The 24,233-nt window shown below is 38.0% G+C and overlaps 1 protein-coding gene across 1 annotated transcript in view; it reads right to left on the reverse strand.

Moving 5' to 3' along the window:
• The window catches only part of ADAMTS19 (ADAM metallopeptidase with thrombospondin type 1 motif 19), a gene marked incomplete at both ends in the record, with an annotated part of 147,900 nt that overhangs the window by 95,798 nt on the left and 27,869 nt on the right, over positions 1-24,233 (reverse strand). The window contains 4 exons of the mRNA XM_082013266.1: positions 9,683-9,840; positions 10,872-10,955; positions 11,883-12,055; positions 20,281-20,446. Of these exons, the coding sequence (XP_081869392.1) occupies positions 9,683-9,840; positions 10,872-10,955; positions 11,883-12,055; positions 20,281-20,446 (581 nt within the window). The remainder of the gene's footprint in view (positions 1-9,682; positions 9,841-10,871; positions 10,956-11,882; positions 12,056-20,280; positions 20,447-24,233) is intronic.

The raw sequence follows: 24,233 nt of genomic DNA on the forward strand, positions 1-24,233 counted from the left end.
ATGGGGAAGCAAGGACAAGATTACCCAGAACACTTAAACTTCATTTTATTCTCAGAACAGATTTAGGAGTAGTCAGGTAGAAAAACATGTACCATATATTTAAATTGCATTGTACCTAATTTATGATTTTTATCCCATGTAAGTATTTTGAAACTGAACATGTCTAAAGTTAGTCTTTCATTTGAAGTTAAAATATCTTCAGTGCTTAATATCAGGTCCAAAAGCAGCATTGTAACCCAGCATTTAGATCAGAGATAGAGTTAGAAAGTTTTTGAACTAAAAAGTCAGGGATTAAAATGACTAATAGGAATACATTCATCAGAAGCATTTCTGCTAGGGCATCCCAGTCTAATAGTGGAAAACTTACAAATTGACTTGCTGGGAGAAGCCTATCCTATCACCAACACAGACTTCAGTCCAGCCATAGCTCTATAAATGACTGCTCAATTGCATGACGGGGAATAAATATTTCATCTCTGTGTTAAAAAAAGACCTGCTTTGGATTCATTTTAATTTCACACCTATTTTACCTGTTCTCAGGGACACATAACAAAGGTATCAGAAAAGCAAAGGAAAATCTGTTTTTTACTGGAGTGTTTATAGCTCATGCTAATTTTTTAAGTAAAGAATAGGGCTGCTGAGCTATGCATGAACTTGGGAGGGTTGAAGGAAACCAATGGGGAAAAAATAACAACCCCCCCACACACATGTAGCATCTAAGCAAAACATAATTTAGTTACCTGAACTTCATTCTGACATGTACTCAAATGAAAAAGTTTCTGTTCTTTAGCTGTACCACAGAGTAATGGTCTCTATTTTTAGAGAGGGACCATATGAGCCAGAGATATTTCATTTTTATATTCTCTCTATGAAGCTACATAGATATACAAATAGATTGATACAGATAAAGATACACACTTACATGAACATTCATTTTCCAGGAACAAAATGCAGGAATTCTTTGGTGCTTGACATGAGAGGGTAGACTTAGTGGTACTGATCATTTTTACAAATGTAACTACTCCAAGACTTTTTATTTGTTTGTTTGTTTGTTTCCCACAGACTGATTTAGACCTAAAAGCAATCTCAAGAGGCTGGCAAATTTCTGACACTTGTTAAAGGCCACACAGCCAGAGATGTGGGGTTATAGAGCTTTTGATTCTCCAGTCACTACTGCTAGTTAATTACAGAATAGAAAGCAAAACAACAGTGCTAGAAACAAATCTTGCAAATAAAATAAAGAAACTCTGGCAATCCACTTAGAAGAACCTTGGAAATTGAGCTAACGGTGGTGAACAAGAAACTATAATCAGACACAGAAGGAAGGTCTTTTATTTTTTCAAACCTGCAACAAATTGCACTAATCCACTGGGTTGTAACACAATTCTTTGTTTTGTGCTATGTGACACAAGAGACTTATTGTCTTGTTAAGCAACATGACAGAACTATTAGAAATATGGGTCTTGTGGTGAAGCAAAAGAACATGTGTAAAGACAATCTAAGGACATAGATTGTCTTCCATGCACACTCATACAACTACCATAAATATCAACTGATGCAACAACAAGTAAAAAAAAGAAGAGCGCATACCGTCAAATGTGCAAGAATACCATCTGACATTTTAAAACTGCCAATATCCAAGAGGTTTCTGCTTATGTAATAGCTTTGTTCTCATACAGTTACTGAGCTGCTTTTGTTTTGTTTTTTTTCTTGGCTGACTCTGACTATGGTTATGCTATGCATCCAGAGTTTCATTACGGGACTTGGGCTAAACGGTACTGCTATGATTTGGCAAGAGGGAAGTGCAATAAACCATTCTTAGGTCCTGATTTACATTGACAGAATGCAATACCTCCTTTAATGTCCAAGAATATGAATGCATTACATACATTTGAGACTAGCCTCCTTAGTAAATACTTACAGCTCTAGCTAGACCTACCAATGACTCTTACAGAGATCATTCTCTAATTCCTACACAGTAACTTAATTATTCCATCATATTATAACTGTGTTGCTGTGTGTATATAACATACACACACATATATATAGACACGCCTCTACACTTTATATATGTATGGAATTGCTATAATGAAACTACACAAAACAGAAGAGAGGATACAGACTCTTCCAAGTGAGAGGAGGTATAAAATAGAGCAATAAAACACAGTACAGAGCCCTCAAGAAAGCCACTGAGATTATTTGCCTTTGTTCATTACCTCCCTTCTCTTAGCAAAATAGGGCAAAGATATTAGCATTACCATTAATGCATATAGAATCTTTTGTGGTGCAAGTTAGTAACTGAGTCTAACTCTGAAAGCAAGAAACTGGTTAATGCACACTAAAGTCACCTTCTAACCAGTATCCAGGATACAGCTTCTGTTACTCTAAATGATTACTTTCCATGCACGTAGAATGGAAAACAGGTTCTTATTCAAGTGAGAGAAAAGAGGAGCTTTCATGAGATTTAGGACTGATTTCCAAGTTTGAAGGAGTTGGCTAACCCTAGAAAAGAATTCTAAGCAAGAATGGGTAACTACTAATCCATTGTTTCAGAAAATTACATTTAGTTAGTGAATTTTTAATTGACTTCATAATGCATTATGAAGGGCCTTCACAGCAAACAAAGACTAACTATCCGATTTCCAAATATAAAGTATCTCATTACATTCTCTTTGTTAAAATAAATCCTGACGTGTAGATGGGATGTACAACAGAAGACATCAAGAACAGGAGAGTAAGACTAAAGAAGAATCCAGATTTAAGTTTTATGAACAGTTTGTATCAATTTGTCCTTTTAGACAAATTTAACACTTGTTTCAGGCATACTAATCAAAAGACCTATCTCTTGCCCAAGCCGGTTTATTGTTTCCTTCTATACACTAGATTAGAGAAAAGAAGAAACAGAAGAGGACAGATAATGGATTTTACCAGTCTACCAAAACTGTATTCTAGCCTTCACCCTACTTTCAATTTCTTAACTTCTCTGATGTTCATAATTTTGAAAAAAGTAGTGTAGGCTTGAAACTGCAGTCTAACTCCTGCTGTTGTCACAGATTCTAGGACTTACAACTTTTGAAGATGTATTTGAGGTCTATTGCCCAAGCAAGAAGTTTTCTCAAATCATAAGGCTTTTATATAGAATAGTTGCAATTAATGACCTCCATAGCAAATAACATTATCATCACATTGCAAATGCCTTCATTTGCATCATGCTAAGTAAATAATGACAACACTGCAGATATTCTTGTCTCTTCATATAACAGGACATTCTGCAATGTCCACATAGGAATTAAGCAGAGACATACTAACTAATAAATGTCCTTTAAAAAAAAATTAAAATCAATTTTGGAGTTAATGAACCACAGGATTTACTATTAACCACACATTTACTATTCAGTTGGGAATTTAAACAAATGGACAATGTTACTACTGTAGATGCCACTTCAGAAAACGTTTAGTATTTTGAGGGTAAACTTCAAATGCACCGGTATGCACTGGACTGTGTATTTTAGGAAATCAGGAAATACTGTATTTAAATATTTTAAATAGTTAACAGATCACTTAGCCTCTGTAAAGTTGAACTGAGATAAAAAAGGATAATACAAAGTCTTTCTTCTAAAGTTCATGTTTCAGCCAAAAGAAAAAAAAAACAGGTCAAAAGTGTGATACATGAACTAATAACTGAATCGAATACGTAGCTAACATCTCGAAACAGATATAGAAATGTTAGGAAGCCAAGGAAGGTGTTTTTGAGTGGAGTCCAACAGAATCTAGAGTCAAAGTTAGCATTAAACAATGATCTGTAAGAAAATAAGAGAGCACTACTGGTAAAGTCTGAAAATTAAATGAGTTCTGGTAGAATACAAATAGGAATGAAGACAAATCAGTTTTTAAAGGTGTCTCACCTCAGTAACTTTTATTATAATCTAGTCAAAATTGGATCCCCAAACTTGATCAGATATGGCAACAGCATGAAAACAACAAAAAAAAGAAATGAGTGTTTGAAAACACGCAGTAGGAGTGAGCAGCATCCCTGGCTAAAGATGCAGGAAAATATCAGGTGTGGCACCAGTACAACCGTTCACATACCACTGCATCCAATTTTGGCACTTAGGCTTCAAAAAACAATTTGGAAAATAGGAAAAAGTCTGGAAAGAGCTAAGAGAATGACTATACATCTGCGAAAGAGGCTTGAAAACCCCTCTAAGTTAATCTAAGAGAAAAGATGAGTTGTGACTTGAGCACAGCCTGTAAGCATTTACACACGGAGGAGCTTTCTAACAGCTCTTTCACAGCAAAGGGTACAAAGACATCCATGGTTGAAAGTTGAAGTAACAAAAATCAGAAATAAGACACAACTGTCCATTCTGAAAGCAAAGTAACTGTGGCAATGGTCTACTTCAGAAAAACAGTTAATCTTCCTTTCTTTTAAATGTTTGCTTCAGGACTGTCTAGCTTTTCTACCAGAAAAATAAAATGTAAAAATAACTGACCGAATTTAATGTTAGGGACTTGCACTAGATGATCAGAGACTTAAAATTCAGTTTAGGTCCACTTACAGATCTGTGTAAGTGAATGGAACATACATAGCCTGAGTAGTAAAGCTTGAAAGAACAACCTAATGGGAACCGGTAAATTCATGCAGACATTTCTCACCTGTATTATTACAAGCATTACCACTGCACAGACTCAAACACCTTAAACTTAGAGAAGAAAAAACCAAAACAAAAACACAGAGCAGGTGGATGACTTAAAATTAGTGGAATTAGCATAGAGATCAAGGCCTCTAGCCGTCTTGAGATAGCCAGGTGCTAAAGCTGAGCGGAACAGAAGCCAAGACAGCTGACCCAGGCTGGCCAACACAAGTCTTCCATACCATAAACGTCACGCTTGCTATAAGCCGGGGAATCTGCGGGGAATCTCTCTTTCCCGCAGTGGCTGCCATCCCTGGAGGGTCTCACCCATCGCTCTGCTCCCGAGGCCGGCTCTCCCTGCGGCGGAGCTGCATTGCTTGCAGTGTCCGCCAAAGTGTTCGCTGCTGGGAGCGCCCAGCTTGCAACCACTCTCTGGGCTGAGTATAGCTCTGCGTACTTTATATTACTTTAGTATTGATATCAGTTTTATTGTTTTATTAGATTTGTTTCTATTTCAACCCATTTGAACCCATGAGTTTCCTTTTTTCCTGATTTCCCTTTCTCGGCTGAGAGGGGATTTTCAGGAGATAGAGCAAGTGTTTGCGTTTGGTCCGGAGGTGGGCTAAACCAAGACACAAGCACATGTGAAAATAGAAATTCTGAGAAGGAGAATACAGAACCTGATTTTTAAAAAATTATTTTCATATTTACGTGTTTTTCTAAAAAAACATTGTGACATAGACACAGATTGACCTATGCACTGGAAAAGCAGCATGATGCATAACTTTTAAGTGAAGGTGGATTCTGCCTCATTCTTGTATCCTTCCTTTTTTTTAAAAATTCACTTCAAAGCTTTCATTATCTTTTTCGCAATGGGGACAATATAAGAACTTAAATATCATCATAGAGCAACTGTGGATGGCATGGGCCTTTTCCTGCCTTTCAGTTACGTCATTCAGGTCGGACAACCTATGCAGATAGCAAGTGGTAATATCATCTCAGTGGCCATCAAAATAGGGGCTGTGCACTTGCACTCTGTAACTTAAAAGGCAAGGAGGATGTTGATGTGCTGTGGTATATTTTTCCTCAGAGAAAATTACTTCCTGATACGTATATCTCTAAAGTGCCAACTTATAACTGTGAATCAGAGAGTTTTATCAAGCGAGTCCTTAGAACAATTTCTGTCTTAATGCTCACATTCTCCTTATGCCCGGCCTCCCTGGGGATCTTTTCTAGATATATTACTCAAACTTTTTCTTTCTGTCTTCCTTTTATTTTATGGCACCGCATTTTAAACAGGATATTACTTTGTCAGAATAAGCCAATTTAAAGGGAAACTAAACAAAAACTTACAGGCTGAAATAGGACTACAGTAAAGTGAAAAGAACAAATTGGTAGTAGACTCATGTATCATTACAGCCTACCTGGGCAGCAGAGAAAGCTCTGGGGAGAAGATGGTTTTGCGTTCTGCAGCATGTAACAAATGCAAAACTACGTCTTGAAAAGTACCTTTTTCATGAAAAGGCTATGATGGCTCTTTGACCGTTGAATAACAGTCTCTGTTACATACACATCACACTTTTTGTAGACAGGCATTAAAAATTAGCTCTGCAGAATACTCAATACTTCATTTCTAACTCTTTTGGTTACTAGACACAACTGGCATGTGAAAGCACAGGAAAGCTTTTTCAAAGCACTCTTGCTGTTCTATTATCATGCAAGACATGAAGGTGTGGTAAGTTTTAGGAAGGCTGCCACAGAATGTGTTAGATAACAAAAACTTTCCATTTTTACTTGAAAAATACCAAGCAGGTGGTGTCTAAACAAAATTATTTCTCTCAATAATGCAGGTCTGCTGTCCAAAGCTGTTTGGAAGTTGTAACAAAGGAGCTTGTTCTGTGTTTGCAAAACAGAATGAGACTCTGAATTAACAAAACCCACAAAGTGGAGCCACACATGGGGTTAGCTATACCATAAACCTGATGATGTGCAGAGGCAGCCTGGATTGGCAAAACATTCCCACAGTCAGCAAACCGCACTGGTATGATTTATTAGCAGCTAAAGCAGCTCTGAGATGGGAGGCAGTATAGTCCACAGAATAATACCAGAGAAAAAATAAAAATGTCAGAAGAACACGTCTTTAATTTCTGGCTCCAGCACTGACTTACTATCCAACATCCAACCAATCACTTCCCTGCTCTCTACTTCAGTTTCCTTAACACTGACCACAGATTTACTACAAAAAACATATTAAAACTGACAGGTAAAAATTGTAGGCCATGCAAATCAAAATATCATTATTACAAAGCACGTCTTAACGTATGATCAAACTTTCCAAAAGCTTTTTTACCATTTAGCAGTGCTGCATGAAATTCAAAACACTCTCTGGCCAAACACACTGGCTGCTAAAGACATCTCCAGACCACTGCCTCCCTACTGCTTAACTAACACCTCACTTGCATCAGTTCAGAACTCTTCTGTCTCTTCCCATAAAGGATGGTTAAGGTGAAGATGGAAAAGTGAGAGGAAAGAGGTGTTACATGCTTTATTTCATAGTATCTTACTAATTGTGAGATACACCTCACCAGCTGAAGAACACAGCCCAAGACTTGCTTTCCTGGCAGTGCCCCAGATGCAGGCTTGAAGGATTTGATGCTCCCTCAAGCTGCTGCTGCTGCTGCTGCAGATACTGCTGTTTCTGCTGTCTCAAATAAGAGAGCCAGGGGATAGGCGAAAGGACACTCCACAACCCCACGTTTCTAGCAACCAAGCAGTAACCAAGGTAATCGCTTGATTATCCTTGGGCAGTCACGAAGCACAACTAGATGCAAGAAGGTCTGTTCCCCTTGAGCTCTGCTCATCAACCCAATGCCATGTATATGATACTTGGCCATCCTTTATGCCTTGGCCCAAGTTCACTCTTTCCTACTACTCACACCTTTCCTTCTCCATCTAGACTCCTCCCCCACGGACACACTAACTGCTATTAAAATCAGTCTTGGGTCTTCATCTGAAAAATGTCTTTCCAGCTTGCCATCCCAAGTATGTTTTCTGATGAGTTAATGGAAATTTCTTACAGAGAACATTATTTCTCATGTCTTCCACAGTAGTTCAGAGGAGCCTGTGTGAAGGACTTACTGCTTAGCTAATGTATAAATGTGTAACAAAAACTAATCTGCCTCCTCGAGTCGCAAGAACCCATGAAACAGACAAACACAACAAATAGAGGAGGATGCCACAGGGTAAGAAGAGATGTGTGCAGGCTTTTGTAAGACAAGGTAAGGGGTTAAAGAGCAAAAGTAGCAACAAAACTGTCACCACAAACAATTTGGACTTCATTTCCTGCTTCCAGTATATGACCGGCTCTCCAAAACAGGGACATTTAGGGAAGCATTTTTCTGCTTAGGAAAACTGAAAACACATTACAGATACTGGAGTAATCCGAATGTAAACTAATTTTTAAAAAATGCATATAGTTCCTAGTCAGGCTGCCCTGAATAAATTATATAAGGCTACACATAAGTTTAAAGACTGCACATGGTTTTAGGATACCATGTCACCAACTAACATGGGACAGCATAATGGTTTTCCAATTTTTCTGGAATTATTTTTTAAATACATCTTGAAATTAATTTTTGCTATGCACATTATTATGTATTTTTGAGATAAAACCATTTACGTCTTCTTGGTCTCCAAAAATTACTATCCGAAAAATGATCCAAGTTGAAGTTTCAAGCCAGAGCTGTCTACCAAAATTATCACGGGACAAAGGATGAATGCTGAATTAAATTCTAAAACCCAGGAATTCCATTCAATTCTACATCACAGGAATTTTCTTTGGAAGGGAACCCTGAAGGTCATCCAGTGCAAGGTCCATCTCAAAAATGGGACTATGCCCATCATAGACCCGTTGAACCATCATTCTGTCCTTTTCTTTGGATAATGGCTGTACGCAGTCTGAACATCAAGACACGTGCCCCTATGCACCTCTTACAGCCTAAACCATGACAGCATTGGCTTGGCAGGAAAGAGGTGAACTGGAGGCCTATTTCCATCTGAAAGTGTGAAATGCCTGATAGTTAAGAATCACAGAATCATTAAGGCTGGAAAAGACCTTTAAGATCATCAAGTCCAACCATCAACCCAACACCACCATGCCCACTAAAGCATGTCCCCAAGTGCCACATCTACACGCTTTTTGAACATTTCCAATGATGGTGACCCCACCACCTCCCTGGGCAGCCTGTTCCAATGCTTGACCACTCTCACCGTAAAGAATTGTTTCCTAATATCTAGTCTAAGCCTCCCTGGCACAATTTGAGGCCATTTCCTCTCGTCCTATTGCTCGTTACTTGGGAGAAGAGACCAACACACACCTCACCACAACCCCCTTTCAGGTAGTTGTAGAGAGCGATAAGGTCTCCCCTCAGCCTCCTCTTCTGCAGACTGAACAACCCCAGTTCCCTCAGCCACTCAAGACTTATAACTCTTATAAGCTCAAGCCGCTCAACTCTTGTAAGAGTTATAAGGAACTGCAGATCTGGGATCACATCCCTGTAGCTGCGGAGCACATACGGCACACATGGTGTACCTTCAGCACACAATGAAACCTAACAGTTCTAGATCTGTTAGAAGGAAGCATAACCCAGTAAAATGTGCCTAGTGTCATGCTGATCCAGCTCTGAATCGTCTAAATATGCTTTTGTTTTGAATGAAAGTATTTATGGGTCTGTGCATGCAGCCTCTTTTAAGCGAAGGCCCATGGAGAGAGGCATCCAACCTATGGCCTTAGCTATATAGCCAAAGAAGAAACAAGAGAGCGTCTTGTTCGTCATTTCACATGTTTACCACCTGGGAACTACTGCTTTCTGAACCATCTTTACCACCACTTTACCACCTTCTTTGAGTTTTGGAAAGAAGCCTCAAGTTGCAGTCTACCTCACTTGCAAAACTAAATCCTAACTGTATTGGTCATCGACCAGTTCCTTTGATCTATGTTCCTATTATGCCACTGACTTTTTTTTAATGCTCATCTTTCAGTATTTTACCTTGTGATCAGTATGGCTGCATCAACTGAAGACATGTCTTCTCCCCAGCTTGTTGACATTTCTAAGTGTATATCATTCTTCTTGCCGAATTCTTCATGTTGCCATTTGCAAAAGCTTTCCAGCATTTTTTCCCCGTGATGTCCAATATACATATCTGCCTAGAAATAAAAATCAATTAACTTTATTAAAATTATGATTCTGTAAACAGAATTAAGAACATTTTTTGACTGAGTTAACAACAATATTCTCCCTTTTACAGCATAATGTATTCATGGCAGAATGACTTGAATTTCAGCAGCAGGGACCATCTGTTTTCTCCTGTTAAAGATACAGGTGAAGACAGCGCACAGAGAGGCATACAGTGGATCTGTTCACCTGAACTCTTGTCTCATTAATTTGCTGATTTTTTTACTATCCATAGTGAAGAAAAGATTAATGATGTGACGATCCAGAATTTGAACATGACATGAGACTTCTCCACTTGCTGAGAGGACACTGAAGAAAGAAATACTTTCTTACTCACTGGAAAAATATAGTATTTTAAAATTAGAAACATGCATAAGGGAATTCCTCTTTCTTATGAACTGACTAAAATATGAAAGGATTTCCATACTATTTTGTAGAAACAAGAAGAAATCAAGTTGACAATGTCCTGGAAGGTGATATACAAACCAAAGGTTAATAGAAACTATTAATCAAGATATCAACCAACTTGTCTTTCTTCAGAAAGAAAGAAAGAACAGGATTTGAGATTATGCCTGAAAGGTGTAATGAAAGAACGGTGCTATACCATGGCACCTTTTGCTCGTCTAGAGATTGCCTGACAAAGAACACAAGTACTCCTTCTACTGTCCACTGGGTTTAAAGGAGATTATTTTTGTATTGAGCTAAATGACTGCACAAGGAGCAGAGCACAAGCAGACTTCCTTAAGAACTATCTGTTTTCCACAAGGAAATTGTGTTTGCTTGACTTCCAACTGCAAGCACAGAAAAATCTCAGTATGTGCAGCACATAAAGTAGAAGAAGCTTAATCTTTACTGGGGCTGTGTGAATAATTAAATACTATGGAAAAGCTAACTGAGAAAATTCATCAGCCATTAAAGTTGGTGAATATTGCAAGCCTTCGTGAAGAAACAAGCTAAGTGGCATTACTCTCTACAGGTTAAGACAAAGATAATATATACTTACTGGAGTCTCATGAAGGAGGATAAGCTTAGTCACACGAAGATTTACTTGCAGTCCAAGGCTCTTGTGCTGGAAAAGGTTAAAAACCTAAGAAAAAACAGTAAATAAAAATACAGGCTTGTATTGCACACTACCACACTGTAGACTAAAACAAACCTCAAAGAACCTCAAAGATTTCTCATATTCTACTGTGACTGCTTTAATTTTACATACTTTGAACAGAACATTAAGCTAATGTCTTGTGTTGGTCGTCTGAAGGGAAAACAGAGCTTAGACAGTATTAATTCAGGGAGCACAAAAAGACCTTTTCCCCTCAATGGCCATGACCACTTTATAAACTGTAGCCTCTTTTTCCAAATACTTACACATAGATACAACACTATTCACATGAAAATTTCTGTTCAGTTAAATGCAGGATTGTGGCCTTAGTGGTCTGAGCCAGCACATGGCAATAACTCTTCCTACTGTTCAGAACAGTTAAAGTTTTTATTTCTTCTTCAGCTTATGCTCCTTCTTTAGAACAATCTTTCCTTGTACAGTACAGGTGCTGGTTTTCACTGCTTTATGCACCAAATGAGTGTGCTGCAGCTCCAGGTAGAGCTGCAAGTGGATGTAATTGTCCAAGTGATTACCCTTTGTCTTTTTTTCAGCCACTAATGATCACATAATTCTTCTCAACAAGAATGTCACCTCTTCATAACAAGCATAGATCATGAGAAACCATCCAATGCCCCAGCCTTCCCAACAACATCATGGGCTTTAACCAAAATATCACCTGGTTCAGGTCTCACTTTCCGGCTTGCTGAAGATACAAGACCTGACAGTACAGACAATTCTACAGCACCATGGTTTTATGCTGCAAAACATATGGAGTAAGTCTTGACAGCCTGCTGATGGTCATGAACTGACTCTCCCTTACAGGTGCTCAGTCAGAATAATTAAAAGGAGCAATGAAATCAGCCTGCAGTGCATGCATTGTTGGCAAAACACCAAAGTTAATTTTAAATTTCCTACCATGTTTAAAATGGTTAAAATAAATCTTCTGGCAGCATCTGTTCCATGATATGACACCATAGCTGGATCCGCCACTACAACAGTTTCTATGTTGTACTCCTGAGGTAACTTGTAAGAGTATCGTTTTCCTCTTCCACTTTCAGATGCTTTTTGATTCTTGGATTTTCTTTTATCTGTAACATAAAACATTGCTTGATGAAATCATCCTTCAAACTACCCCTACAGTACTTTTCAGATTTGCTACCTGTGATTATGGTATAATGCTGATTATGTGGAATGTAATAGCTATGAACTCTAATATACCATTACTAGCCAATGATAAGGCTCAGACTGAAGGCCTTGTACGACGTATAAATGTTAGTTCACATGAAGAAAACAGGAATCTTACCCAACTGCTCAAATGAAGTCAGTCAGATCTTTGCATCCTTTCACCTAACATATAAAAAAGTATGTGCCTCCTAGTTTGGTTTGTGGGAGAAAACTAAATGCATGTTAAGATCGACAGAAATATAGTCTCACTGAGATTGCCTAATTGTTATCTACCCATCTTCATAAATTGCAGAGAAAACATTTTGATGTGATTGTATCTTAGCATAAAAGATGGCAAATAAAGATTTGCCACAAATTCAATATTAAGAAAATATATAGAAAATTCAGTGATTTGCAAAGATGAAAGAGTATTTCAGATGAATGACAGAGAATGATATGTAGTATACAGGTTTGTTGGAAACAAAAATGTGAAGTTTTACTAGCACGACTTCAAAGTCTGTGCTGCTGTCATTATAAGCAGCTAAAGTAAAATAAAAAAACAAACCCTAGAAACAGGCTTCTAAACCTACAGAAAACTCCAAATCAAAAACGTGTTACATTTATGGCAAGCTAGAGGTTACTGATCTTGTTAATTCTAAGTTTCCCCTCCAAAACCATGACAATATCCCCTTTACTAGTACAGTACATATGGAAAAAGAAAAACTAATTACACAGAAACAGTTCAAGCCTGAAGGTGGTCAGATACGCACACAGCAGATAGCAATGATATTTAAAATAATTTAATTTAAAACAAAGTATAAAATTAAACTCCCTGTTGTAATAGCCAAATTCTGTTAGATCCCCTTGAGAGTACATAAAACTTCTGGGACTGATCTCATTGAAATCACTGAAATCAAGTGAAATTTTTTCCAGCTTCCACAATGGAATATTGGGCGCTCTCATCACAACAAAAGTGATGCTTGAGATGACAATTATAAACACATGTTCTGGAAACAATCAAATATTCAGAAATTTTGAGGAAATGTTTTGCAATTAATCAGTCTTGCCTCTAATAGGAAGGTTCCTGCAGTTCATTTTATAACACATGACTACTTTCCAAAAAATAAGTCACTCTTCAGGGAAGTGCTAAAAATATGCCTTAAAAGTCACCAAACTCACAAATTAACTTTACAATATGAGGTACCAGTGGAAGAAGGATCTGCAATTTAATATAAATGTATGTGTAATATAGATTTAATATAAATATAACAAATAGATACTTTTCAATGTAGAAAGTATAAAGTATCCATGCGTAAAAAAGGTTGTCTATCTTTTACTGTAGTAATTTATTAATGATTCTATATGTGAGTGATTTAGTCCATCCTGCTACATTTTAGAAGGGCTTACTGATTCCTGTACAACTGGTGACAATGTGAGACTTTCTAACACTGATAAGCATACAAATTTACTAAAGGAAAAAAAGTATATATTCTCCAGAAAAAAATATTTGGTGTTTGATTACCTAGAAGTGGAAACAACTTAGATATTCATAAGATATCTAAAATTAATTTTAACCTCTCTCATTTTGATCCTTCAGACACTTGCTTAGCCTTATGTGTTCAGCTAACCTCAAGCTTTACTTGTGTTTGCTAACTGTGGATCTACAATCTAGTTTATTAAACATTATGTGTGTTTTCATCACTCTTTTGAGAATAATTTTTAATGAAATTTCAGTGTCAGGATTTGTGCCAAAAACCCCACACCCTATAAGCTATACAACTATGACTTACCATACAAGCATCTAATGCTGCAAGAGTAGGCTATACATCTAAGTTTAATTAGTAAACTCATTTGGGTAAAAAAAGATCTCTCATGTACAATCTGGTCAATCTGCCTTCCTCTGCCTTCCTTCTAGGAGCACTGATTGATTCCAGTGCAGTTTCCAGCAACACAGTTTATTCATTGTTCACTTCTTTGTGAAAAACAGCAGTTAGTGGTTGGAAACTTTAAATTTAATATTAGCATGGCTGTTCAGACAAGTCTGCTAACACACCTTTAAAAGTTTTAGCTAGCAGTGCATTTTTATTCAGAATTGACAGTAAGCAGCCCACAATAAAATACAGCATTGAGCTAAACACTAAGGTCACCACAGTCCCATAAACTGTTGAAACCTCTGTCTTTCAGGATTGTAGTGAATGAGAAGACTACATAGCTCTGTAGACAAGCTGGCTGCAAGGGGCAGTGCCCATCATTTGCCTCAGATATCTGCCATGTTAACAAACCAAAGGACAATCTGTTCTTGGCCAACCAACCTTTTCCAAATTGCTGGCAGAATTCCCCATCGCATGAGATGTCTTTTATCTGAAAATTTTAGCTCTTCGCTAAGTCCTTTAAATAAATGGAATTAGTAATTTTGGTACCAGCGGTATTCAAACAACTGCCATGATTACTGCCAGATAACAGGCAAAACAGGTTTTAGGCAAAACCACTTGTTTCTTTACATACTTATACATAAGTAAAAATTACGAAGAATTGCTCATTATGAAGGTACACCATGTAAGAAATAATAACTCCTGCAAAGAAACGTACCTACATCAACAGTGCATGTGCTAACAAGATAAAAGTCAGATTAAGTGAAAAAACTGCTTTTTGGGATTAAAGATGCATAAATTAATCTTAAAAAATTAATTATATTGGCAAAATAAAAATAAATGCTACAGGAGGGTTCTGGGCAATAAGGCTTCTATGTTTTGTGCAACTACAGAAAACATGAAGATTTCATATCAATTTATTACTTAAACTTGGTTGACTGAAAGGAAAGCTAGAAATACTCCAGCACTCCAGCAAGAAAGGCTAGAAATACTGCAGCAAGTACATTTGACATTCAATAGGCAATTAAGAGAAAATAACAAGAAGTGTTAACAAAACAAGAAAAATCCCCCACAAAAAAAACTAAAAGAGCTGAAAATCCAGCTACTATAATCACAGGTGGCATAAACTACCTGAGCCAACATTAAGAACCAGCCATGACCACAGGACTCCTGGACAATGACAAGTCCTCAGGCACAAGAGCATTCCCTGAGTATATTTCCACATGAGGCCCAGACTACAGAGCAATGACCATCATTCCCCAGGCTTTCTTTTCCTGGGGAAAAGAAAATGGGTACCCTAGGCACGTCGAAATTGCAGTACTCTGGCTAAGAAGGCAATATTCAGGAGCTTAGGAAGCCATGAGCTACCTAAGCTACCTCCACTGTAGTTTGAATAGGGATTTAAATGTCTTAATGCAGAGTGACAACTTGTTTCTGACCCAAGGAATGGAAACCAATACTTCAAGCAGCACAAGTCTCCATCTAGTGCAATTTCATAGATCTAGACCTATGACCAAGATTGTTTATGTACTTTATTTCATGATTTTCACATGAAAACAGGCTGAGCAAGAACCAACACAGCTCTCCCAGTTGACTGCCCAGTCTACATCCCATGAAGTCAAACTTCTGCTTTTGATCCAGTGAAACTTGCAGGTGTTTTCCTGCAAAATGGCATCACTCTAAGAGAAGCACAATCTGCTTATAACCCAGAACAGTCTGTTGTTTATCACCAGAACTGAGAAGTAAAACAGGAGGCTTCCAGTCTCCCAAATACAGAAGGGATTCAAAATTCAGGTCTACTGTATCCTGGATAAGAGCTCTCACTCACTAGTCTGTGTGAAAATGTGGTTTTTTTTTTTTTCCCAACGTGACCCATGCCTTTATCATGAGTTAGGTTCACTGTACAAACAACTTCAGCCTGGAGCAAGTGCTTCAAATTAGGGAGAAGGAAAAGAGCTTAGCTTTCCAATATGTCCCTTTGCTCTAAGAGCAATTGCTTCTCACACATTTTCTCTGTAATACAGTTATGAACTGGTTGCTTTGGAAGATTTCATGGGCCATGTGCAAAAGAAAGGTGTAAACTGTGAGGTCTGTGTATGTGCAATTGGCTCACATATGTAAATAAATCACACACACATTCAACAAAAGGATATACACACACACTCTCACAAATCCAGAAAGCATCTGCTTCTGTTGGTACAATTCTCTACCTTCCCTAATTAATAAGAAAAATCCACCCCATTCATAAAAACAAGTTCTTTGTTCTCTCCAAACAAGTCTGGCTGTGTAGTATCTTTCAATCCATCCCACAACAGTAACAGACAACAAACAATACCTTCTTTGATTGCCTCTTCTAGTTCTGCATGAAAAGCTATTATTTCCAATAGTGATCCTTCAACACCTCTGGTACAGGCATTCATTCCTTTGAATAATTACAATCAATCACTGGCAATACACATTTGCTTGAGAGGTAGCCAGTCTTTGAGATCAATTTGGCTCAAAACCAAAGCCAAAGCTGGCTCAAAACCAGCAGCATAAATACCTGTCCCAGAACACCTATTCTGACACACGAGTACCGTAGAAGAAAGAAATCCTGTAGTAAGATAGGTCCATATTGCTAATAGTTTCCCTGTGTCACACAGCTACAAGTCTACTAAAGGCAGCTGTGCATAACCTGAGACTATCAGAGAGCCCCATATACTCATCTGTTTCATTGTTTCATTGTTCTACTTAGTTTAGGATTTGCCATAAAATTCTCAAATATTGCTGTAAAGGCTTATTTTTGTTGCTTCAACCCACCTTCAAGGCTGTGCCCGTACCATGAATGTTTTGGTGATGTTAGCTAGCTGCATGTCACACCAGCAAATTGCTCCTAGCATAGACAGAGCTTTTATGCATGTAACTTACTGCAGCCCTGCTTAGTAAAATAACCTGTAGCAGCAGAGTGAGGGACTGGTCTTGCTAGTACGACAGCGTCAGTTAGAAATTGCAGGTATTTATACCCCGCTGGCAATAAGGTTATGCCAGCAGATGCTAATCAGTTATGCACAGCTTGAGTTATTTTGAAATTTCAGGCTGGTAGTAGAGATAATGAAACTTATTTCAGGCAAATATTTGAATCTCTGTTGACAGACTATTTGCACCAAGTCAGAGCCTTGGGCATAAAGTTATTAGAACAAAATAAGCTGACTTTCCCATTTTAGCGCATAAGAGAAAGTGAAAGGATGACTGGTAATGAACATGACAGAAGAATAATGTCCTTACAGAAGAGTTTGTATCTTTACTCATTTTCATACACATCATGGTTTGCTATTTATCAGATGCTCCTCTCCCCTTTCCCAGTGCATATATCATGCATCCTTTTAATTGTCTCTCTTTTTCTTACTCCCAAACACATTCAGGCATGCATGCTCTAACTCACTTACGATTAATAAGGAAGCCTTACCAGCTCTACCTTATGTGAACAACTTCTGCTAATACAGAAAATTTCACTTTTAGATAAGCAGTGGCAATATATTATAATGCCTAGAAGAGAAATACAGAGTCTGCTGGAGGAAGTTACATGTCATTTATCTAGTCCCTCTTAATAAAGAGCCTTGCTTTGCTAATTCATCTTTGATTTCAAGCTGTGGATGGATGCCTAATTGTAGAAACAATACTTCCAAAATGGAAAAAAAACCTGTAACATTTATTCTGTAACCATATAAAATGGACAGAGCAGTATAAATGTTCAGGAAGAACCATACTGCTACAGAAAACTTTAGGCTGGAAGGGATCTCCGGAGGTCAGCTAGGCCAACCTCCTCCTCCAGTCAGGGCAAGCATCAAAGAAATATCAGCTCTATTAGAACCATTTCCAGGTGTGTTTTGTAAATGTCTGGGGCTGCGGACTCCACAGCCTCTCTAGGCAAGCTCTTCCAGTGCTAAGCATTCTTGCTGAGATTTTTTTTCCTTATGCCCAGTTGAAATTTCCTTGAATGCAAGTTACAGCTATTGTATTTCATCCTGTCATAGCATACCTCTAAGGAAAGTCTGGCTTCATCTTCTCTCTGCAGCCACTTCAGCACTGGAAGACTGTAGGTGCATCCTTCCTTTATGTTTCTTTACACGTGTGAAATAACCCAGACCCTGCTGCCTCATCCCAAACGTCATATAATCCAGCTCCCTAGCCATGTCAGTTTACCTCTGCTATTTAGAACCATAGAATCAGAATAGTCTGGGTTGAAAGGGACTTTTAAAGGTCATCTAGTCCAATCCCCCACAACGATCAGGTACATCTTTAACTAGATCAGGTTGCTCTTTCCACTTTGTCAGTATCTCACTTACACTAGGTTAGGAGACATGAAAAAAATGCCAATAAATGTGCACTCATTTTGGTTTATTTCCTGGCAAAAAAAAAAAAAAATTATGACAACAACATTAATAAAACCTTCAGCTCATTCTGAGGTCAGAAGGCTGAGATCATAGAATCATAGAATAGTTTGGGTTGAAAGGGACCTTTAAAGCTCATCTAGTCCAGCCCCCCTGCAGTGAGCAGGGACATCTTCAACTAGATCAAGTTGCTCAGAGCCCTGTCCAACCTCACTTAGAATGTTTCCAGGGGTGGGGCATCTGCCCTCACTCTGGACAACCTGTGCCAGTGTTTCACCACCCTCATTGTGAAAAATTTCTACCTTATGTCTAGCCAAAATCTGCCTTCTTTTAGTTTAAAACCGTTACCCCTTGTCCCATCGCAACAGGACCTGCTAAAAAGTCTGTCCCCTTCTTCTTTATAAGCACCCTTTAAGCACTGAAAGGGTGCAATAAGGTCTCCCCAGAGCCTTCTCCAGGGTGAACAACCTATCAGCCTGTCCTCATGGGAGAGGTGTTTCAACCCTCTGATCATTTTTGTGGCCCTCCTCTTGACCCACTCAAACAGGTCCATGTCTTTCCTGTGCTGAAGGCTCCACAGCCTGACACAGGTCTCCAGGTGGGGACTCACCAGAGCAGAGTAGTGGGGCAGAATCACCTCCCTCAACCTGCTGGCCGTGCTTCTTTTGATGCAGCCCAGGATACAGTTGGCCTTCTGGGCTCATGTGCAGCTTTTCATCCACTAGTACCCCCAAGTCCTTCTTGGCAGGGCTGCTCTTGATCCCTTCATCCCCCACCCTGTACTGATATTGGGGGCTGCCCCGACCCAGGTGCAGGACCCTGCACTTGGCCTTGTTGATCCTCATGAGGTTCACATGGGCCCACTCCTCTGGATGGCATCCCATCCCTCAGGTGTGTCAACTGCACCACTCTGGTGTCACCTGCAAACTTTATCAGGGTGCACTCGATCCCACTATGTCATTAATGAAGATAGGAAACAGTATGCATCCCAACACGGACCCCTCAGGGACACCACTCATCACTGATCTCCATCTGGACATCAAGCCATTGACCACTACCCTCTGGATGCGGCCATCCAACCAATTCCTCATGCACTGAACAGTCCACCCATCAAATCCATCTCTTGCCAATTGAGAGAGAAGGATGTTGTGGGGGACCATGTCAAAGACCTTACAGAAGTCCAAATAGATGATACCCATCATCTATTTGATAGATGTCTTCTATTTTTGGAAAGATAGAGATGTCCTCTGTCTTTGTAAGAAGAGTTACTGATGATGAATCAGGAACATCAGAATGTTAATCTTTCACAAAAGCCATTTTCCCCTCTCCATTGAAAACTATTAATCCATCACTACGTGCCAAATTTTTGTTGAAACCGTTCTACTTCAAGAACTTCTTCTACCTGCCATTAAGGAAGATGCATTAGGATTGCTTCATACAGTTCTTCCAGGTTCAATAATAGAACAAGAACACAGTTATAAAAATAATTTCAGTTCAGTGTCAGACACATTTGGAAGTTCAAGACTTATTACTACATGAAAATGGGATGAACTGTGCTAATGTTTTAAAAGCGAAAATTAAGTACAAGCACTGGATGTAGTAAGTAATTAAGCAACTACAGAGAAGGACAAGAAATAGGTTGTAATTATTAAGTTGAAGTGAAAAAATGACCCAAAGATTTCTACTTTCAAATATAATTGGACATTAAGAAGCAATGTCTATTCCTCAATGGGCAGATCCCTCTTCCAACAAGTGAAAAAGCAGGCTCAGCATGCCAACTCAAAGTCCACCATAAATTACTGCTACAAGAATAATCAGATATGCTATTGTTGGGGGTTGTTTTTAACTACTCTCTACATATAAATATGTCTGCTACATTAGATCTTTTCAGTGAGATTTGTATATTACCTGTAACAACACCACAGTACTGATTCTGAGAAGCTGGCTTTTCAGTAATTCTCTCCTCTATGGACCTTTTTCGTCTGTACACCCTGTGTGCATGACCTGTCACAGCCAAAGTGCGATTGAGTGGCTCAATAAATATGAAGTCCTCATTAATCTGTATAAACCCCATCTGCAAAGGAAAACAAAAGGAACACATAAGATATGAATTTAAGAAAGTATGAAATTGTGCACAGTCCTGCAGAAGAAAAAACCGCACAAAACTCCATTTAAGAAAACCTTTTGTTTTAGTAACCTTACCAGCAAGGTGACTACCTTTATATTTTACAAGCCTTTCTATTTAAGTGAACTAGGATGAATTTCATTTATTTCAACTAAATCTGGGTGGGTGGGTGGCTACATGCCAGTAGCAGATGCACAGTAAAAGATCTGGAATGTTAAAAGTTTGCTTTGGGAGACCCACAGGGTCATTTAAATACGTACAGCATGTACAGAAAAGTCTATACACTAGTTTTATTACTCAGTGTATTGTCACATTTTTAGATGACTATATTTAATGAAATAATAGGAATAATTTAGGGCATCAGAATACATCCCGAACAATTATGAATCTGGAAAAGACATTTGTGACGGTCCTTTTACACTTTGTCAAATTAAAAAAAAAAAAGTATTAAAAAAGGCAGGAATCCCTCCTTGGTTGCCAGCAGCTAAAACAGAAAAACATTCTAATACAGCCATTTAGTTTCATAATTTCCCCCCACCCCAACATATTTGTACACACAAACATACATAAAAAACTAACATACCAGATGCATATCTATTATTACAACAGTGTGGCCAAAGTTAAAAACATATTTATATAAATACCATACAAATCTAACTCAGCTCAAATTGTTAAGCTGCCAACACACACGAGTTCCTATCAAGAGTAAAGCTGGAGACAGCAAGGTTTTGTGGGGTTTTTTCCCCTCCAGAAAATGTCATTAGCAAGATTGACAGTTAACTTTCTCATTCTCTAAACTTAAAAACCTGTTGAACAGTTTTTGCTACAGTACATCTGGCTAATAGAAGCAAAGTGCTGTTCTGTATATTTCCATGTAGTATGAATGAAAGAAATAGAAAAGAATTTTGTTTCTTTTGGAATTATGTAAGTGCCATTATCACACTGGATAGCCTGCCTGACATATGGATAAAGCCTGAAAAAGAAATTCCAGTCCAAGCAAGAAAACAAAATTAAATTTTATAAGTGGTACAAAATACATTTTCCTTCAAATATAAGCAGGCATTACTTTAAGAAGAAAAAAACCCAAACCAATCTCTCCGCACTATCACATTAAATAAATGTGAATACGTGTGTAATTTTTCAGTCAGCTACACTAGCTGCAGAATGCTGAACAGATGTTGAAGGGTCATCATTAACATTGCACAGAAACATAGAGTAGATGGGTTTGTTTGGCTGTTTCGTTTCCTTTTTGTACTTTTTAGGTCAGTTTATCTTCATCATGAGCTTTAACTGCTACACGTTTACAAGATCAGCTACTTAGGTATTGCTAGGTACTTCCAGTACACCTACCAGATACCACTTCCATATATCTTGAATAATGTTACTTTTACATGACAATTAGTTCTTCTAATATAAACTATAAGTGATGTTAAATGAAATTTTATTTAAAAGCATAGTTCTCAAATGCTAGTAAAATGCATAAACTATTTTTCATTCAATTTTTCTGTCTAATGCTGAATTTCACTGAGGCATAGACATTTTTTACATTATTATTTAGCTTATAAAGGTGCTGATAAGCTCTGGATATAGAACAGGAGCAGCAGCCCATCAGGTGGTGCTGCAGGTTTCCCCTGTCTGCTTACAAAAAACAAGGTCTTAGTCCACCTTGAACAAAGACTCAATCCTAGCAACATTTGCCATATTTGTTCTGTCTTCATTCTCTTTGCTGCAAGATGAAGCCAGGGCTTTACGGTCCTGCTCTTCAGGCTGACAACTAAACATATTGAGAAGCTGTGCTAGGACCACTGACGTTTTATGTTTTCTTTCAGCTGTTCGCATAAACTGAAGGGTAGTCCATTGGTGGAGAACTGAAAGAATTACTGCCAGTCTCCTGAGTCAGAAGTTAAAAGAAATGAACACTGATATAAAGTTTACTGAATAAAATTAATGTCAGTTATATTCAAATGGGCAATTTTCAGACAAACCTGGATAACCAAATGATCTCTGAGATCATTTTGATTGCTTTTGAAAAAACATGACTGGTTCTTCCATCTCTTGGACAATTTCCCAGGTAGAAAAGGGAAGATGAAGCCATACCCTTGACAACCATGCCCTTATTTTTTCATAATCATTAGAAGTGGAGTTAAGATCTTCTACCATAAAACTAAACACAGAAAGCAGAGAAAATCCAAGCCTTGCATTAAAGCACCAGTTTCAATATGTTTTCAGATATTAGATGCCAGGGCCACATACAGGCTTCAGATAGCTCAAATGGCAAAACTGACATGTCATGAAAACGTACAGCAAAGCAAAGATTAAAAAAGTGTAAAAAAATAATATGCATCTGGGGTAGAACTGTAAGCGAGTTCTGAGGAACTGATCCATCTCCCACCAGTTTCATGTGAAAAGATACCACTGCTCAGAGCTGCAACTGAAAAAGCTACCGGCATGGTGGACTTGTCGCATGCAAAAGGTAACATAACATGCCATCTTCCCCCTGCACTCATGTATCCCTGCACTTGCAAGTTTCTTACCTCAAATAAAACAAAACTTAAATGTAGTACACATATATCTGAGTAGAGTTCAAGCCCAGGACAACCTAATTTGGCAAAAAATTCCTCAGACCTCCTAAGTAAGGATGAACTGGGTACTTGCTCTGCATTTATTTACTTTATGCAGCAGAGTGAGACATTAAGCACAGGCCAGACTTAATCAAATGTGCATGTAAAGCATTATATGGGACTAAGTATGGAAACTCTGAAATGGACTCACATCCACCACATGTATTTTAAAGTGGACACTTGCCTTCATAAATGAAAGCTTTCTACAACATACATACACATCATGTAAAGATTTTTCACTTTCTTAAAAGAAACAAACACAAAAAGCCATGTGGAAACACTAGCCCTGAATGCAAACTAACATTTTGTCCTATATAAAATAAAAATAGTTCACATCTGAAATATGCCAATAATCACAAAATGTAGGCATATCAGAATTCTTCTGAAATATGAAAGCCGGGTTTTTTTCTTATATCCAATCAGAGATACCATAGATGAGAGATAAAGAACAAAAAATATCTGAATATTCTGGGCAATTGCATCTGATAAAAGACATTATAACAGAAACTGCTTATGCAATCTTATTTCTAACATCTATATTAGAACACTCATGCTGTTTTCTGCCCAGTGTTTCATCCCTAAAAGGGCAGCAATTTCTTTTTTCCTATTTGGAGCATATTTAAGGACTTGACATTCTGTCATGTATCCTGTGAAAACCTGAAGTGAGTCTACTGTTTCTAATAAAGTTATATTACCATGAGAAGTCACACAACCACAAAAGTGAAGTAAATTTGTGAAGACCACCTATGCATATAGTTACCAGATACTGGGTAACAGGAAATGTCAAAGGAGTTACAAATTTCTTTAAACTCGTATATACTCTTCCTTGCATACCAATTCAGAGTGGCAGCTTATTATCATTCAAAGTTGAAACAATGCAGATTTTGAATATTAAGTTGTTTCTTGCAGAATTTGTACAAATAAAGCAAGTAAAGAAATGTATGAAGAACGAATACACTTTCCTAAGAACAGGAACAGAGAAGTAAGAAAAGAATATACTTCACTTGCTACCATTATCACAAAAAAACCCCAGGACGACAGAATAATACCCACAAGCATGTACTAGAGTCAGAGGTTAACTCATTCCCGTTTTAATATCCCAGAGAAGAGATGCG

Source organism: Phaethon aethereus (assembly GCF_964289735.1).
Source record: "Phaethon aethereus genome assembly, chromosome: Z".
In the NCBI taxonomy this organism is placed as follows: Eukaryota; Metazoa; Chordata; class Aves; order Phaethontiformes; family Phaethontidae; genus Phaethon; species Phaethon aethereus.